The sequence below is a fragment of the Mastigoproctus giganteus genome, chromosome 3, assembly GCF_048544385.1.
Source record: "Mastigoproctus giganteus isolate SK-2022 chromosome 3, ASM4854438v1, whole genome shotgun sequence".
Taxonomy (NCBI): domain Eukaryota; kingdom Metazoa; phylum Arthropoda; class Arachnida; order Uropygi; family Thelyphonidae; genus Mastigoproctus; species Mastigoproctus giganteus.
The window spans coordinates 82,309,964-82,329,274 of NC_143577.1; the positions used below are offsets into that span (position 1 = coordinate 82,309,964).

Consider the following 19,311-nt stretch of genomic DNA (forward strand, 5'->3'; position numbering starts at 1 on the left):
AGCAAACATATCTACTGTAGGTTGAGGGCTTTTGTGTTTATCAGTAATTTAAATAAAATCTTTTCTGTATTAAATTGTTACGCGTTTTAATGTATTTATCAGAAAATATAATATTTTGAACAGTTGCAGATAGAACAGTTGCAGATTGAAGATGGAACCAACACTCTCCATTTTGAGAAATCCGCTTTCAGTGTATTTTAACATTAAAAACTTTCTGTTTATGTTCCAGACTGCAACATAAAATCCGAGGGGTTCTTTTATACACTAGCGTGTGACCACTCGGATACGATTTTCTGTGCATCTGAGTTTATAAAATATACATCATATTAAGTAACGAACTCAGATATGAGTAGATGCTAGTTATACTTGTGCATAATCGTATAGTAAATCTGCCACTGTGCGCAGTATGAGCAGTCGTCACAATCTTTATCCAGAGGCAGCTCAAGGAGTGTTCCGAGGGCTCAAAGAACACAAGCGTTGCAAACGTAGGAGCGCATTGGACGATAATACACAATGTTTTCTTGATAATTTTAATATTTGGCAGGGGATACACCAAAATGAAAGCTCAAGCAGACACTCATTTAACATGTCACCAGACAAGAATGGGATTTGGGAGGACGTTCTCTCAGAGTGTGCTACAACTGTGTTTTCTTGTCCATTGTAACATATTGTGCTAGTATAAGTGTACCAAGTCTGCAGCGGTTAAACAGATGTTTAACCGCTGCAGAGGCCCAGCATGCTGCCCTCCTGAATGATGTCTAGAGCATGTAGAACCACATCTGCCATGGCCTTGCAAGCCCTGACAGGAAAAATTCCTTTTTATTATGAGGTTCAATATAGATTTTTGAAGTACCATTTAAAGAGGCACACTCTGTATCCTTGGAGAATGTCCATCTTGATCTCAATGCTTCTCTGGCATCTGAAACGTAGAGACTTCGTTCCATCTATGCTGATAAGTGGCAAAGAGATTGGACTACTACAGAACATGGCAGTGTAACTAGGGAATTTTTATCATCAGCCAGTGAGTTTAAGAAGACAGAATTCTTATGGTTTTCCCCAGGATTACATGGAACGTTTTTGCTGCCGGGTCGTGCCAGTAGTAACAACCAACTGTTCAAGCCAGGACTGTCCTCTATTTCAGTTTGTCTTTGTAGAGCACGTGGATCACGTTTTACTTTATTATCACTACTCCACGGATCTTAGATTTTATTATTATCATAAATTTATTTCTCTGAGGAGACACCCCTGACACAGCCATTGGCTAGAAGAATGTGAATTACATTCTAAGGTGTGAAGCGGACCCCATGAGCAAAAGGTTACAAAGTCCATGGGACATTCACCCTGAAAGGTTGAATTACATGAGTAATTATGATTTTATAATAGAATATTTAAAATTTTGACACCTTAGATTGACATCTAGAATACTGAGAATATATAGTTCAGAAGGATCAAAATTAAATGCAGTTTTTGAGCCGAGTATCTGTGCACTACTACAGTTGCGCGAGGCGATAGGAGTTGGCAGAGACTTGTAATCTGTAGGCTGTTTCGTTACAGAGCTTTTCCGGTTCAATTCTTAGTGGACTGAAGAGTTCTACCGTGTTTGCTGGAAAAAAGCGACATAGGCTGTCCAGGTTTTTTAATTTGCTTTGAAGAGGATGTCTTGTTTCAGCAATTCTGGTGGCTTCTCGACGAGAGTGAAACAAGCCGTCAATATTGGGAGCGTCTAATCTTCCTGTTAGCAGTTGGGCTAAGTGAAAATGTTTCTTGTGTTGATTGTCTGTTGCCAGGGAGGAATGCTGAGATTGGAAAGTAGGATGGCTCTAGAGATAGTAAATGGTCTCAAGAGCCAGTATTCAATACTAAGGAACGCTTTCAGGTTGCTCGGTGGAGCAGAGGACCAAATCTGTGACGTATACTGTAGGATGGGAAGTATACATTTCAAGATATACTTTTTAACAATATCTGGGTTTCTAATGCCAATTAACTCCTTTTGGCAGCCCAGAGCGCTGCATATGTTTTTGATTTGATGTAATCAAAGTGTTCGGAAAACGTTTGTCCCTCGTCCCATTTTAGGCCAAGGTCTACATGTGATTTAACCTTTGGAACTTCGCATCCGCTTACCGGTTCATATGTTTTGTACTTTTACTCCTTTTATATCTCGACATGGTGGCCTAACTACTTAGGTCACTGAATATTATCACTTTTTATATATGACCGGTATTTGGCGCATTATAGCCTCAGTTGCTGATGCGCCAATAAACTCCAAACCAATCCAATCCAAAACGCATCCGCTTACCAGCATAGAGATATTGTTCCTGTTCCTGTTCTTTTTCTTTGTAATTGTCATCTGGGCAGATTTGCTAGTGTTTAAATGTAGCACAATACAGTTCGAGGTAATGTTCCAGTTCATTTATTGTGTTGTTTGCTTAACTTGTTGTAAATCTTTAGATTTGACGAAGAATTTCAGGTCATCAGAATATGTAATAAAGTTGTTTTTATGGATGCAAAAAATGGTTCCAGAGCTGCGGCAAATAAAAGTGAGGGGAGAACGCCTCCCTGTGGCAGTCCCTGAGAAATGGAGTAATGGGCAATAAACTCGTCATTACAGATTATGAGGCGTCTTTTCTTCAGAATGTTACATAAAATCTTCAGGAGATTGCTTTATATTTTGAAGTAGAAAGATAAAATTTGTTCCAGAGCCATTATCGAGATATTATCAAAAGCTGCGGATATGCCTAGGAAGATAATATCGAGCTGTTCCTTATCGGTGAGAGCTTTCTGTATTCGGAAAAGGGTCTCAAGGAGATTTGTGACGGTTGATATTCCAGAAGAAGACGATGTCCGAAGCAGTACTGGGTTGAGGGCTGAGAGAAGGGTCTTCTCAAAAATTTTCAATATGGTGCAACTTATGGCAATGGGGGCTACAGTCTGACATTTTCTGGTTTCTTTATTTTGGGAATGGGCCTGAACTATATAGCTGTTCCATATACAGGGGAGAGTACGTTTTTGAATGATTTCATTGAAGGTGTGATGGAACACCTCAATGTAAGGACTGCTGATTTTTGCCATGAAAAGAGGGAAGTTATCAGGACTAACGGTTGCTTTATTAGGAAGTTCATTTATAGCTTTCATGAGGTTTTCTTTGGTAATTGTGATGATTGTTAGAGGTGTCTTTCTTAGTAAGTTTGAGATGGGTTCTTCTTTTTCTGCGATTCGGTGAAGGAGATCAGTTATTCTCTTCCTGTTTTCTGCTGCTAAATGGTTGGGCGCGGGAGGTTGTCCAAATGTCTTCTTGGACCATTCGGTAAAGACCTCGGCAGTCATAAGGCCCTGTAGTCTAACGAAGGACCCTTATAATGTCACTCGGTTGTCTGTCTGTACGTCCATCTATCATAGCATTGTATTTCTGGAACCGCTCAACCTATTGACTTGAAATTTTGCATGGGTTTGTACATCATCAATATGTATGCCATATTGATCGTTGTTGACAAAAATATGTCTGAGAAATGAGGGGAGGAAAGCCGGGTACTAGAAACTTTTTTTCAGTTACCACAAGCTCTCTATTTGAGATACTACACTTACGACCATTCGTGACTACGGATCCTTCATCCTGAGTGCCCGGCACTCAGTAGTTGACCGATTTATTTCTCTTATCACCAACGATCCTTTTTCTCTGTTTGAACTTTGATAATAGAGATGCGTAATGTGCTTGTCTTTTCAGCTTTATGAAGTGAGCACTCTTTTTTGTAGAGAATGTAGTCATTAGGATGACCTGTCTTCATCCACTTGCTGTAAAGTCTTTGCTTTTTAAGAAAGACATATTTTATCTGTGGATTAAACTAGTTTTTGGATTTCCCGGTTATCTTTATGACCCTAGATGCTCCTTCATAGGTGATTTTTGTGGGCTTTATTTATTTTTGAGGCCAGTAGCTGGAAGCTTCGTGTTTAGTTCTTGCCATTTGTATTCTCGAAGTTTTTTGAGAATCATGTTTGGCTTGATATATTTTTAAAGAAAAGGTCGTTCTCTGCATGCTGTTAAATTTCCGCCTTCCGTCTGATTGGCTACAGTAACATTTAAGTATGGTCTCTACAGCTATGGGATTGTGGTCTGACTTAAAGCGAAACAAATTTTCTGCTAATCTAACTGTTGATTCTCTCTAGTTTCTCGAATAGCCAGCTGTTTCAGATTAAATTGTGCAAGAAGAGAGTCGAGATTTCTTTGTGCGTCGGTATGTTTTGGAATTGGCATATTAACATCTCCTAAAAGGATCATATCTACAGATGGATTGAGGTTAATGGTAAGCCATGCAAGGAGTTCATTTCTTGGTTCTCTGGTGTGCTCAGGAGGCAGATTTGTAATTAATTTTATTTTCCCATTGAAAAAGGTAGCACAGGTGGCTTTAAAATTATTTGATTTGGAGAAGTGTTCCTTTGAAGACTGATATTCATCTTTATACAGGATCATGGTTCCTCAACCCCGTTTTTCAGTTCTTCCAGTGGCAACACATTTGTATCCAAGCAGATTAGCGATAATGTTTAGTTGTCTGTTATTGCGTAACCACGTTTCGACAAGGCAAATGTAGTAAAGTCAAGCATCATCATGCAAGTTTGTAGCGCGGGAAGCTTGTTGGAAATGCTTTGAACGTTCTGGAAAAAACACCGCACGAAATGAACTTCAACTTATTGCAGGTCCTTTTAACTAGCGAGGACACATTCTTAATGGTTCAGTCTGAAGTAATACTCAATGCTTTTAACACATTTGCAACAATTTTTAAAAGAAGAGAGGAGTTAAAATCAATTACCGTAGGACAGACTGATGTTTCTTAATATAGATTGTATCCTCCGATTAGAACACCAAACAGTGGTTTTTAATCCCCAACTGTGACTTTCTCACTTGGAAATAACTTGACTTGGTGCTCTAAATAAAGACCTTCCATGGAACAGCGCTAACCTCCTTTGAAGATCACCTATATCAAGGTTTGTTAAGAAACAACTTCATGAGGCAAATGCTTTCTTGGAATTGTTCATTTAGGAAATGTTGGTGTTAACCGTGTCTTTCTGATGACTTGTACATAGTGTATATATCAATTAATTATGAATTTTGTCCCTATTGACAGATGGTTAATGGGATCAAAATTTGTCCACTGAGTGTGGACATCACCTTTCAAGAAGCTGGGAGTTAATGAGGAGCTCTTATGTTGCTGATCCTGTTATCAGAATGGGATATCTTCATGAGACTTAATTGAAGACACTTGTTTACACTTCTCTTCATTCTTCTATTTCTAAGGTGGACTCTTTGCTATTCTACTCCTCCCATATACCTTCCCAACTTCTCTCAATATATATATATATATATATATTTTTTTTTTTTTTTTTTTCATTTTAACTTGGTCTATGGCAGGACTTTGTCTTGTATAGACTCGCAAGGTGATAGTGGATCCTGGCACACCTCCACACGGCAAGGATGGGGGTGGGACACGGTAACCAGGTGTTGCTGCTTCCCACCTGCTAAGATGCCAGGTGCCAATCACACAGCACAAGAGACACGACATTACATTTACACGCCAAAGACTACACACAAGAGGATATGGCGCAAGCCTCACCACAAGAAGTATAAATGCGGCTAATGGGGAAAACTCTGGAGTCTACAACAATCGCAGTTGAATACCTATCTTCCCCCTCCCTCTCATGGTTGGATTCCCCAAAAGAAACAAAAGCATCGGGATCAAGCACAATACCATATTTTTGGTCTTGTCTTTGTAATATTAACTTGCGAACGCCATCATTAAAGTCACCCATCCACATCATTACTATCTGAACTCACTTACTATGAATTCTGAAAATTGGTGACTTTCCTAATGGCAATAATTTGATTTCCTCCAATGCTTCTTCCATGGACATATGTTTCATTGACCTGAAGAGATTATGTTCTCCTTTGCTTCCGCGAAACGACTATGCACCACTGAAATAAAATATGTGTGAATGTATGTAACTAAAACATCATAACTGACGCAACAGATCTGTTTCTCGCATTTGTTATTTTTATCCAGTTTTAAGAAAAATTTAGTGCTCACTCGTCCATTCTCGCACATCGACTGGCTATGGCAAGTTGATGTCTCTGCCGCCCCCTAGCGATATGACTGTAGTTAAAACCTGTATGGAGGTTTAGCGAATGTCTAGTTTTCTTTTCAGTAATAAAGGAATTTTTTAATCTCCCATTATTAAGCGAAAAAAAGGAGAAAAATAAGTTCCATAACTGTTGAGAGAATTTTGTTTGTCCGTTTCCCTTTTTTTCAGCTTACAGTATTAAAAAGTTAGAAAGAAATGCTAGCAAAACAGATTTATGCTCCTTATTCTCTGTAATATAAACTATACGAAGGTAAGGTAGGGTTTTTGCAAATCGATTAACTACAAACACACTAAAAGAATATCATTTGAATTTTCCGTTGACAGATTCCACGTAGTCCTGTTTGTAGATATCTTCAAGATTGCTTGAATAACATGGAGTTGACATACTTTGTGCGATGGTGTCGACCTTGTATATTATTTATTCAAGATTCATTACGTTTCTGTGACAGGGTGACTGCTTACCGCAGGGAAGTGTCAACTAAGTTATTTCGCCAAAGCATGAAGAGTGGCGTATGTGAAAACATAGTGACAGTAACCTGGAGTACGCGATGACTTAGGTAAATTTATGTAAATACAAAGTGGTCCATCCACGAATCGCCAAAACAGAGAAATAATGAAGTCTGTCTAAAGAATTGAAATGAGTTTTGTAATTCATCAAATGAATTAATCACAGATTATTAATCAGAAATCTTATAAATGTTTCTATACGTGAAAGAGTCCGTTAGAAGTTTACCAGTAAAGAACTTTTTTTTTAAGCTAGTCAGGTTGAAAATTTGAAGTATTTATATAAATAAAAATGTCTTAGATGTTAATTTTTATTTTTTATCCTTTTTAAAAATTATTTTATAAGAAATCCAAGGAGTCAGGACACTAACTTTGTTCTCTATAGCAATTACACAGAGAACGCTATGATCAAATATTATTGTTAGCCATATGGTGCAAGAGGCTTATGCTGCACCAGCCAAAAAATTCCCAAGTTACCATAAGAGAGAGAGAGTCAGAAAGGAATCACCAAGAAAGAGAAGAATGATGATATCCAGCTCAGGACCCTGGTGTGTCAAGCCCATACTCATCAGATGTGAGCCCCTGGGGTTATCACAGCCATGTACCAATGGAACTCTGAACAAGCAGCCACTGCAGTGTGTTTTAATAAGTGGTTTTAAATTGTCTTAATCGTGATCTTTGGTTAAAGGGCTTACACAATTGATACTATGTCTTTATCCGCCTAAAAAGTGTAAAGAAATAACTATAAACATTCATTCCGACGTTCGATACAAAGAGTTATAAAAACGGGAATCTTTGTTGCATTTCTCTTCTCAAAGCAGCACCAGTTTCTTGCGTTGTTTCTGAGAACTGTACCTTCCCTAATGAGGTATTTTAAGTTTTGTTTTTCTGCACAGCACTTGACGCACCGATCACGACGGTATTTCTCCCAACTTAAGAATTTGTGATTGTCTCTTATAAGACCATAAAAACTCTTTTTAGGTGTTGAGTCGAGGTATTTTAATTAGTTTTACAGTTCATTCCTTGGAAAATGTTTACGTTTCCGATCTGTACTCATGCAGAAAGCGGTGGGGTTGATAAGAGAGAGAAAGATAGAGACAGGGAGGGGAGGGAAAAAGCAATTAAAAGAGAGAGCAATAGTAGGTCGTTTCACGCTGTTTTATCGGCCAACTGACTGGGTCATGAGAGGATTAGATGAAAAATCCTTGTTCCGGTGATTTGTTCTTGCTCTGAGGTGACGGATCGATGCATCACTTTGGGAACGGCCTCCCACGGAAGTGCTCCAATTTGTCAACTATACGAGACAGTTTAAGTGGATGTTCAGCTTTGAGTACGGATGTTGTCCTTTGCCGGAATATGAGCGATCATTAATCAGCTTTATGGTGAAAAATAGAAATTACAGAGAGGAATGCACAAATATAAAAGGATCAAAGACTGCATTCAAGGAGAATAACCAAAGCACGAAGGATTGATCATAAATTAAACGGCACTGTTTACTACTCCGAAATACAGTGACTGCAATCAATATGTGCGGTTGTAAAAGACATCATCGTTCATATTTCTACTGCCTATCCCCAGGTTTCTTCAACTTTACACGTGGGTTTAGAACATCTATCCTTCAACCTGTCACCGCTTCTCGGGAATACAGCGTCTAACGTTACAGAACATCTTTGCAGAGGGAGCGGTACTGCTTTCGTTGGTATGACAACGCAAAAGTTTTGAGAACTTAAAAAAACGAAAAGGAAACGCCTTCAATCAAATATTTATGATTCTTCCAGTTATACTTCATTTCTTTTCATAGAACTAAATGGGATATTTGTAGCAGCTCTTATTTTTAAACATCGTTTATACTGGAAGCAGTACACTACATAAGTGGCGGCCCCCACGGGTATATAGATGAACATCTGCCCCCCCCACTGTTGTTGTTGGCGATCACTGGTACCAATTCAATGTGGAAAACATTCCTAATAAGGTTTGTGATTATTTCCTTGAGATCACCTACGAGGATTATCTTGTTAGACTGCACATTTCATTGCTCTCCCCCCCTCACCAACAGATTAAAGTCTGGAGAGGAGTCAGATCGAGCAAAATGTCTCTGGAAATTGGACAGTCACTGAAGACATCACGCAGAAACGCCGTGGATACATGAGCCGCATGTATTGTAGCACTATCTTGTTGGAAGTAGCCCCCGGCAATTTCGTCTTCAGTTAAATGCTCAATGAAGGGGTATAGAATCATATCACAATAACATTCTGTGTTGATAGTGTTCTCGAAGAATGCAGTAGCCATCTAATATGTAATATGCTGAAATTTAAGAGTGATTATTTAAATTAAACTTTGTTTATTTCAGCAAATATGTCATGTAATTTGTTTTTTTATTTGAAGCCTTTAAAAATTCCTCCGGTCTTCTAACCCAGTCCTCTCCAAAACAGTGAAAAGTGGCGAAACGACTATATTGTCACAGAACTAAAATATCGATCACGCTAATTTCGAAATAAAGATGGATATGGTAGTTATACGCTATAGTTTGCACATAACCCTTCCTCTGTGGACTTCGTTGGTGAAAATTAACCCAACAGTGAATCAAGGTTTACGGATCTTTCCCCTGGAGATATTCCTAAATGTCAGCAATTCACACAGTGAGAGCACATCTCGCCGAATCATTATTTCTTCATTACTTCACGGACCTTTGTTCAACGTGGTTAATTAGCTGTCGAACTGAGGTGAGGCTTAACAGATATTGATATGGATTAATCAACTGCGGTTCCTTTATAGCGCTTATCCGAAAGTGAAATTCTGCTTAAGATTTGTACATAATCAATTATTCGATACATCGTTTCGGAGAGTACAAAATTTCTCAGATTATGGCACCGCGTTCATTCTGTTATCGTGTATGTAATTGGATGGTAGAGAACCCTTATTACAAGCTACCATTTATTTTTTGTAAAACGTTGTTTTTTTTGTTTTTTTATTTCTCATCGGAACCCCGCAACCCACTGCCCCCATTCAAAAATGCATGATGGGCTTTTGCACAGAATTATAAACACTTAAGTTTAATGTTGTCATTGATCCAGCGATCCCTTTCACCCCGCATTAGGGGATGAAAGGATCACTTGTATTTTATGATTTATGTGAAGTGGATCAATCATAGGGTAAAAAGAAGTATAAATGATTATACAAATTCACACTCATAGAAATGCGGTTAAGAATCCTGTCTTCTTACATCACTTTCAAAATTTATTCTTGTCAAACACTGTATTAAAACTCGACCGAATCCATGATACGGCTGGGTAAGACTGAAAAAAAAAAAAAATACCAAACTTATAAATGCAGCACTAACGCCTAATATTTACCAGCACATATTTTCAAATATCTTTCAGTAAAGTCAAATTTTCAGAAATACTTTATTACCAATTAAATATGAGTGAGTAATAGAGAGGTTAAAAATAAGGTTCTGGTTTTACAGTATATATGTATATATATCTGGTCGTGCAAGTAAAAGTGATAAAATAGCAGTTATGGAACGTAATAAAGATAGCAACGAGTTTCGAAAATGGCACGTCTTGTCGGTTGCTCACGGCCCACTGTGGTTAAGGCATACGAAGAATGGTGTCAAACGGGTTAATCTACCTCCCGCCGACAGAACTGTAAGGGATTACTCAAGACAGATGTTCGTGGTGAGTGATAATGCAGCGTGTTGTACAGGCATAATGGCAGGTCACTGTTCGACAGTTGACATCGCAATATAATATGAGGAATGCAAGAAGAATATTCTAAATGACGATGAGCCGTACATTGAGACGTATGGGGTTCCTTAGTAGACGACCAAGAGACACCCTCTTCCTCACCACTGATCATCGTCGACAGCGAATTCTGTGGTGTCAACAACACACTGGAGGACTGGAAACGAGTGTGCTGGTCTGACGAGTCCAAATACCTGGTGTAACAGGCCGAGGAGCACGACTCCACGGACGCATCGTGCATGGTGCCCATTATCCAGGTAAGTTGTGGTGGTCGCTTAATATTATGGGGCATGTTTTGCTGGTAAGAACTAAGACCTCTAGTGCGTATGGACTGCTGTTTCTCTGTTAAGTTCCACGGCAACTCTTAGGAGACCATGTACACCCTGCCGGACAGAAACGGGATCTTGCAAGATGAAAATGCGCCGTATCATCGGCCTGCTCTGTGAACGAGTGGTTCGAGGAACACAGTGAAAATATCACCTATCTTGACTGGTCTCCAATTTCGCCTGACCTCAATCCAATTTACCACCTGTAGGATGTTTTAGAAGTGAGGCACATGGACACGCAACAGTCTCTATTCCGACACTGTGGAAAGTCTTGCAGGCAGCATGGTTGCAGATCCCTACGCACATCTTCAAACATTTAGAGGAGTGAATGCTGGCGAATAGCGAACGGTGGCCTAACACGGTATAAGGTAGACGGTCAAAATTCAGTGATCACTGAGTGTATAAGTAACAAATATATGTAATAGAACGAAGAGATACATAAAAAGGGCAAGGAAATATGGAGTTTAAAGGGAAAAAAAAAATATATATATAAAATTACTTTTTCGTATAGCGATAACTCCTCGTGTCGTTATCAAGAGCTAACCACCAAGATTACACGAAAAGACGACAATATAAATTGTGTTTCTGACGCAAAAAATATGTCAAGAAATAAAGGTAAAACAAAGGATTAAAATTTTTATAGTAAGTTAAGGCCATAAAGGAATATATATGTATATCACTTTCAATTTTACCATCAAAAGATCAATGAATATTTGGGAGGAAAAAGCCTATGCTTGAATTTGATCACGTGTATTCAGCATATTAAAAACACATAAAACCCATTTCCATCCAATTCACAGCTGATTTAACTGTTATCGTTGCACTTATAATATCCTGATTACAATGTTAGTTAGTCATTTGTGCAAGCGCATTAATTAATTTCGCATTTAAAATTTTTGGTGATATATGATTTATCTTTATAGATAAAAAACTGTAGGCGAATAAATACATATTCAAGATCAATTTTGATAATATATAATAAAACTCTCTGAATTGACAATACATGTTAAAATAAATAAAGGGGAATTATTTCTAATGGTTTATTATTTGCCTTAATTGCTGATTGTGAATATCTTTAGGTCCATATAAAAGAGGGATGGAGAAAGTCAAGATCAGCTTCGTCAATTGAAGTAATCGAAATTTATAAATCTTAACATGGTCCACCCTTTCCCCATCTCAATTCCTACCTTATTCTACAAATGCGACTCAAAAATGTACATTCTGATGTCGGGCCTACCTGACTACATTCTTGGTTGCTACTGCACTGGTTTCAGTGATTACTCATTTATTTCATTACTTAGGATCAGATAAAAAGGGGGGGGGGGTATCTGTGAACATGTGTCTTTCTTTTTTTCATAACGCCCTTCCTCCCACTCTATTCCTAAAATTTTAGTTAATAAATTATTCAATTTTACTTTTACTCCAACGTTTTGGAAAATCAAAAAGTGTCTGCATAAATTTGCATTTAATAAATATTATCACTAAAAGATTGCGAATATTTTGTTAAATATAAAAATTATTTTAGTTTCAGAAACGATGCTGAAAGAGTGATTTTAAGTGTTCAGGCCGTCGAAAAAAACATTTAAATATAATAAGCTTGTTATTTTTAATTAAGTGTACTTTGTAAAAAATTTTTAATAATCTAAAGTCATTTTTACATATTACTGATACTGAACAATAACATTATCATTGTTATATGAGATGGTGGAGTTCCAGTGAACGCTATTTCAGAAGCAAAATATTAGAGGAGATATGTTTTGAATTAAGGGGACAAACTCTCTACAAATAAAGCTATTCTAGTTGGAACTTGGGAGCATATTAAATATTCTGGTATGTGTAATCTGACCACAATCGATTAAACAAACAGGAAAGTTGTAAAAAGCGATCAATCAAAAACGCTCGAAGTACAACCAAAAAACAAAGAAATTCGATAATAAAACTGAAGTACTAATGGAAGAAAATGTTCAGCACTTCATAAAACTATATGGAAAAGCAATAGGTTTACGCAGAAAACCAAAAGACTCATCACCAGCAAATAAGAAAATAGAGGAAGTGTGTGGCTCGTCAGGACAAGAAGAAAAACCATTAGAAAGGAATTCCGCCAAGAGTTATACAGCGATAGAACAATAAAGCCAAAGAATTGAAGACAGGGCAAAAGAAAGTTTCCTCCAAGTAATGGTTGATTAGGAATGCTACAGCTTCAATGGTAAGGCAGACGGTACATGTCTTCTCCAGGAGGAGATGAAACCGAATTTGAAAAAGTTAGCCAAGCGGTTTTGTTGCTTTTAGAAAGAAGAAAGTAATCAGTCTTTGTTTATAACTCATCATTCAAGGATTCGTAATTTCTGCAAGCAGGGTTACTCCTAATATAAGTCAACTTACTATTAATAAATTAGCAGTTGCTTAATTAATATGTCAAATACTGCCTCATTTTGTGGAAGAGTATATTTTCACAAATTAAATAGTGTTAAAAACTAGGATAGAAACAGATGAAAACTCTAGTTTTTAATAATCACGATCTGTGACTAAAATGCAGAATGTAAAAAAGTTATGTAACGCACTGTGTACGTTAACTTTCCGGCACATTACATTTTTATTTTTAAATTAATGATTTATCTTTTTCTGTAATTAATAGAAGCGAAAAGTAAATAACTAATTATCTTGTTACAAATTAATCACTGAATGATTAACTAACAATATATAAAAATAATTATTTTCACTTTATTATACATACCTCAAGACGTAATATTCGCTCCACATTTTGCAATATTTTATAATCAGCAGTCTGTGAAAATGTAACACATTTCAGGCTCCATGATTAAATGAAATAAATAATTGCAGTAAGGCTTTATTACTAAAGCCTTACTGCAGTTATATACGAACAGGAAGGAAATAACTTCTTGAATAAGTAATGTACTTTACTTATTTCTTCCGGGATTTTAATAATAAACGAAATATAACACGTATTTAATGTTTTTGCTGTGATTAAAATAACAAGCAAATAGTATATGATTCCGTAATAATAATATTACGGATCTGTTTAGTAAACGGATAACAAAAAACGAGAAAGCAACGACTTTTATTGGCGAATTGAGAATATTTTGTTTCTGCGCATCCGCCATATTGCCCATCCATTTCTCCAATTAGTTGACCATACACAGTCTATTCTGTATGGTCAACAGTGGGGACAAAACTGCTTTCACAGAGATGACTACGTCTAATCTAGTGCAGCGCAGTGTTCAGTTTCTTACAACGCAAGAAATCTCTTCAGCAGAAACTGTTGAGAACGACCTTCTTCCAGGAAAAGCTGTCATTGTTTTCATAGAAGACTAAGTCATCGGAGTACGACTTTTGATCATGTGGCCAGCACGCTGTCTAAGCCATGAGTCTGCCTATGCCATCACCCTTAGTAGATTGTAATGCATCTGTGAGAATTTGGTTCCCAAAGTGTCTCAACGATGTACTGAAACGTTCGTGAGTACAATTATCTGCTGCATCTAATGTAATACGATACGAACAGGAAGGAAATAACTTCTTGAATCGCATAGTGACCTGTGGATGAGACATGGTGCAGGCACTTTGAACCAGACAGCAAAGCGATGCAGCATGTAATCATCATCATCAGCCATCCCCAAGGCCAAAGAAATCAAGACTTTCGAAAGCAAGGGGTAAGATTATAATCGTGTTGTTTTCAACTCGCAGGGACTGCTTCTGCACCGTTTCACCTGTAATGGAGAAACAGCCAATGACAAAATTACGCACGATTCCTCCAAGTTAGTTTGCGAGCTTGACGTCTAAAACGAGAGACCCTCCTGACGTTGTCATTTTATTATACCATTATGCACGACCACAAACTTCCTAAAAAAATTGACAACCATCCAGAAGCTATATTGAGAAGTGATCGAGCATTCTCAGTAGAGACTAGACTTGTTGCCTTGCGATTTTCATGTTTTTGAAGACCGAAAATTTATGCCTTTTATGTCGTTTTGCCAATGATGTAATCATTGGCAAAACGACAATGATGTAAAGGAAGCTTTCAAACAGTAGGGCTAACAACAACCAGAAAACTTATAATCATTCAACTCCTCCTCGTACATGTTAATACAACAGTAAACTGAGTATCCAATATTCCACTCTTTCAACTTGATATAAAACAAGATATTTTATAGAATTATAATTTTTATATTTAGCATTTTTCAGTGAACAACTTGCATTTCTTTTTTAATATAATTTAGACTCGCGAGTGGGGAAGATATTCCATATTATGATCAGATGTTAAATTTGCAAGATCACATACGATAAACAATGCAAATATATCACGTAAAATTCTATGCAGTATCTCAAAAATTCGATAATTAAGAACAATAACTTTATTTATGGAATGAAATTATTAAATAAATACGTGGGATACATACAAAATGATTATCAGTAGACGTTACGTGATTTTTGCCTAAACATTTTTATCTTAGATAGAATTGGAAATGTAAATTAAGCAGAAATCTAATCATTTAACGTACATTAAATAAAAGCAGCGACTATAAGCAACTGGGAATGATAAAGGTGGCTATAATTGCAAAGAATGAAGATTTGACATTAATATTAATATAAAGGTTAATTCTTTCTCCAGTTTCCAGGACATTAGTAGTTTATGGAAAACAAAATCGTGATCACTTTTATCTTTAAAAAAATTATCCTGGATGAAGAAGTTTCTAAATAAAGAGAGATTATGACATGCTCTAAGAGAGAAGAAAAGAAAAAGAAAGACCAGATCGAGAAATGAAGTCGCTAATGTAGTGATAAATGTTAAATTGGTAGTGGGAGGAACACCTGACAGGACACAACGAAAACCGATGGACTAAATTGATTACATGGTTGAGGCCCGGACAGGGGAAAAGGAAGTGTATCAGACACGAGATTATCGAAGCAAGTTGTAGCACTTCGTAGGGGGTTTTCTCGTTGATGGCCTCAACAGACCGAAATCATCTCGGCAGCCTATCCAGTAGCCGGTTGTCAACTGCTGGTGACGTAGTTTGTTTCCGTCATCTCCAACAAAATGATAACCCGACGTGCCTGTACGTGGCACATTTAGGCTTAACAAATCCCACGAGTTTGAACTACGTGTGAGAGGATTTCGATGTTTTGGAAAGATAAAATTAATTTTCCACGCAGTTATTCTGGTTCCACAATTAGCTGTAGACGTGAATTAACCCCATTTATAGAAAAAGTTGCTTAAATAAAACGAACTTTTAAAAATAATCCAGGAAATTTCTTTCTCACAAGTTCGCGAGATTGCACGATGCGCCTACGAATCTTAAAAATGGTACTGAGTTAAAGTGAGGTGATTGCCATGCGACGTCAGTTCAATTACGATGCAGGGTTCAATAATGGCTAAAAGGGTGTGGTCGGATCCGATTAATTAATAGTTACCGGGAAGGTAAAACACGCAACAATTATGGGGTGGCTGAAACATTTTTAAGTAAAAGTAAACTTTTGTTATTATTGTTCTTATCGATTTACAATTTCAGATAACTCGCTCATTAAAACTTTTTTTTGTTGTTGTTGAAAACATTTTGATCGAGAATACAGTATGAGAATTTAATCTTATACTTTTGAACTAAGGGTGTACAGCGGGTAAGTTTATCCTGTCATATAATCTCCAAATGGCGTTCCAAGAACTTCTAAACGATTTCATCTCATAAAGACCCTCTATTCAAAAAAGGAAAATTATTTCATAATGTTTTGTTTTCCATACGAGCTTTAGAAAGTTTGTTTGCCATTAGCGAATGTGCTTTAAAAATATGCTGACAGCTACATACCCAGTGGACGCAAAACGCAGAATTAACAATGATAAACAGTAGCATTTGTCACGAATACTTAACTCTTTGTGCTATGCAACAGTGAAATACTTTTTCGCCGTAATGAGGTTATATATGGTAATTCCAACGCGGAGCATCCCATCCTCTTGTTGCTTAATGGAAAATATAGCGACCCATCCATTCACCTTAAATGAGGCACTGACAACCTTTGTATGCGCAACAACAATATGAAGACCATCTCGTATCCATTTCGAGTATTTCGTATGAATCTTAATTCAGAAAACATTGAATAATGAAATATGCATTTTGAGGCCGGTCTGAAATTTATCATTTAATTCTTGGAAAGATAATTTGCGCAATATTATCTGCCTTTTCATGAGATAAAGAACACTTCGGAAACGATGTCTCTGCAGGATATCCATGGTAAAACATGTTATTTTGTAAATTCAAACTCGCATTACAGTGGTATTTTTCGTGAGCCAAGCTGTTCTTCATCCTGCAAGTTGCTTCTCCCTTTTTAAACAACTAATTCAATATTCATTATCTGTGTCATTGGTTGATTAGTATAATCATATACAACAAGGTCTTAAATAATTAGCATTTAATATATTATTTTAAAATCACCTTCTCATGTTTATTTATTATTTCTATTATTTTAAAGGTCCTGACTACTGGGGACTGTTGAATCCTGAGTGGAGGCTATGTAACAGAGGAAGAAGGCAATCACCTGTCGATATTGAGCCAACAGGTCTCCTGTTCGATCCTGGGATGACCTCGTTGCACGTGGACAAACACAAAGTATGAAAATAATCTCGTTTTAATCTTGATTACGCTATTTGTTTCTTTTGTTTTCAATTTAACATATCTTTAATACAAAGACAAATGGTTATGGCTCTAAGACTATTGTGAAAAAAGAACACTAATTATATTACGAAACTTATGCAATAATTAGCCCACCCCTTGTTTTCTTCCTTGTGTTTTAGCTTATCCTTTCATTTGATTACAATTGATCATTTTTCGTTAATTCAGTTCATTATTGGCTGGATGGCAATCAACAACCTTTATTATCCTTAGTTATTTTAACTCTTTGAAGTAAATATCATTAAAGTAGTAATATATTGCAAATATTATTGAATACTGTGAATCTGGTTGTATAACCTGGATTGATATATTATTGTCTTTGTTTTCGATGTGCCAGAAAGAAAGAAAAAATCTCGTTATGTTTATTTTATCTGTGAAAAACTGTACACAGGACATCAGAAAAGAAGATAGAGCCACACTTGGTGCAACGGTGTTGTAAAGAACACAACCACCAATAAATACAGATTATTGCTAACGAAATTTCAAATAAGAGTCTTTTTGAGATGTAACTAGACGAACGTTGTTCTGCATATACAACATAGCGTATATCCGATGGTGCAATTGGCAGTATGCACAGATGGAAAAAGAGGTTTAAAAGCGCTGCTTAGAACAGAAAGCAATCTTTCTGTTACAAATTACCCCTATACTACGACTTCTTGTGCTTACAGCAAACTCTTTAGAGGGAAAGCAACTGTTCCTTTCAAGTAAAGTCCTTGACAAACATGCTCCAGTGATGCTGTTCCATCAGCCATATCTACCGGAATTACTTGACGCTGTTTTCTTTTTCTTTTTTTTTTTCTTTTTTCAATCGGCTCAACTCATTTTAAGTTTCACATATGTTCAGCAACAAACTACAGTAACAAAGCTATTGCCTGGTGAATGTAAACTTAGAATTCCTTGAAACAATCAGTTGTTTTCTTTGCTGATGGCGTTCTAGCTCAATTGTTATTCTGAGCACAGAAATTCGCGCTGTTCAGAACAAACGACTGTAATGTTTCCTGAAGCTTGAAGACTAAACTAGGTTTTAAATTTTATGAGCAGTTAATGGAAATACAGAGGAAACAGAATGTCTGAATACTACACACATTCCTTGTTCTCCTTCGCTTGTTTTTCAGGTTTTAAATTGTTTTTTCGCAATGTTGATGTTTATTCCAAAAAAAAATTACTTTTTCAGGATCAAAATTAATTGTACTGAAATCCCTCACAGTAGGATGACTTTGTAAAACATATGTTACAAACTGTTGTTTTTTTTTTTTTTACTTTTACACGTTGTTAGAAAAATCATTTATAATCATTAAAATCTGTATATGCGTGTAAATTCCATGGTTCCAAGACCATGAAACCGGAAGCTTTGCATAAATCCTAAAATAAAATATTATATAATTATTTTTATAAAAATAGCTTGAATTCTTTTTTACTTATATGGAAGGCGCTTTGAAACTAAATAATCTGTAAAGAAATACAAATGATCAAGCTTTTACCAAAGAATCTTCTAAACGATTTTATCTCATTTTATTTCCACTTTTGCTGTCACTGGAGTTGTCTCTTAGACTTTTATCTCCACTTTATCTCTTTTTCTGGCAATCGATGGTGGTTTGGTCACTGGGATACTGTGTACTATTTGCTGAATGAACACAATCTGTAAATAAAATGTCCGACAGATCAGCAAAGATGCCCTACAATTCCTGCCCTATTTTTCTGTAAGTGGCTTGACAGATTAGATTCTGAAACATGACGGCTAAAACAGCTTTGTACTGTCCAGTCACTGATTGACTTACAGCAAAGGACGAACGGATATTTGTGACCTATTGGAGATGAGAAGTGGGGGGAGGGAAACTAGACCTCGTTGGGAACCAAAGGTTATCTCGTTTATCTGGGGGATTTCGTTTCACAGTATATGGGGATCAAGCCCTAATTCTTTTACGTTTCTTC

At 36.7% G+C, this 19,311-nt stretch overlaps 1 protein-coding gene across 2 annotated transcripts in view; it reads left to right on the plus strand.

The window, feature by feature from the left end:
- Positions 1–19,311, plus strand: part of LOC150088117 (carbonic anhydrase-related protein 10-like) — a 233,520-nt gene that overhangs the window by 136,274 nt on the left and 77,935 nt on the right. For both annotated transcript variants that reach the window (XM_090370577.1, XM_090370578.1), the window contains exon 3: positions 17,180–17,316. In XM_090370577.1, coding sequence (XP_090226703.1) covers positions 17,180–17,316 — 137 coding nt within the window. The remainder of the gene's footprint in view (positions 1–17,179; positions 17,317–19,311) is intronic.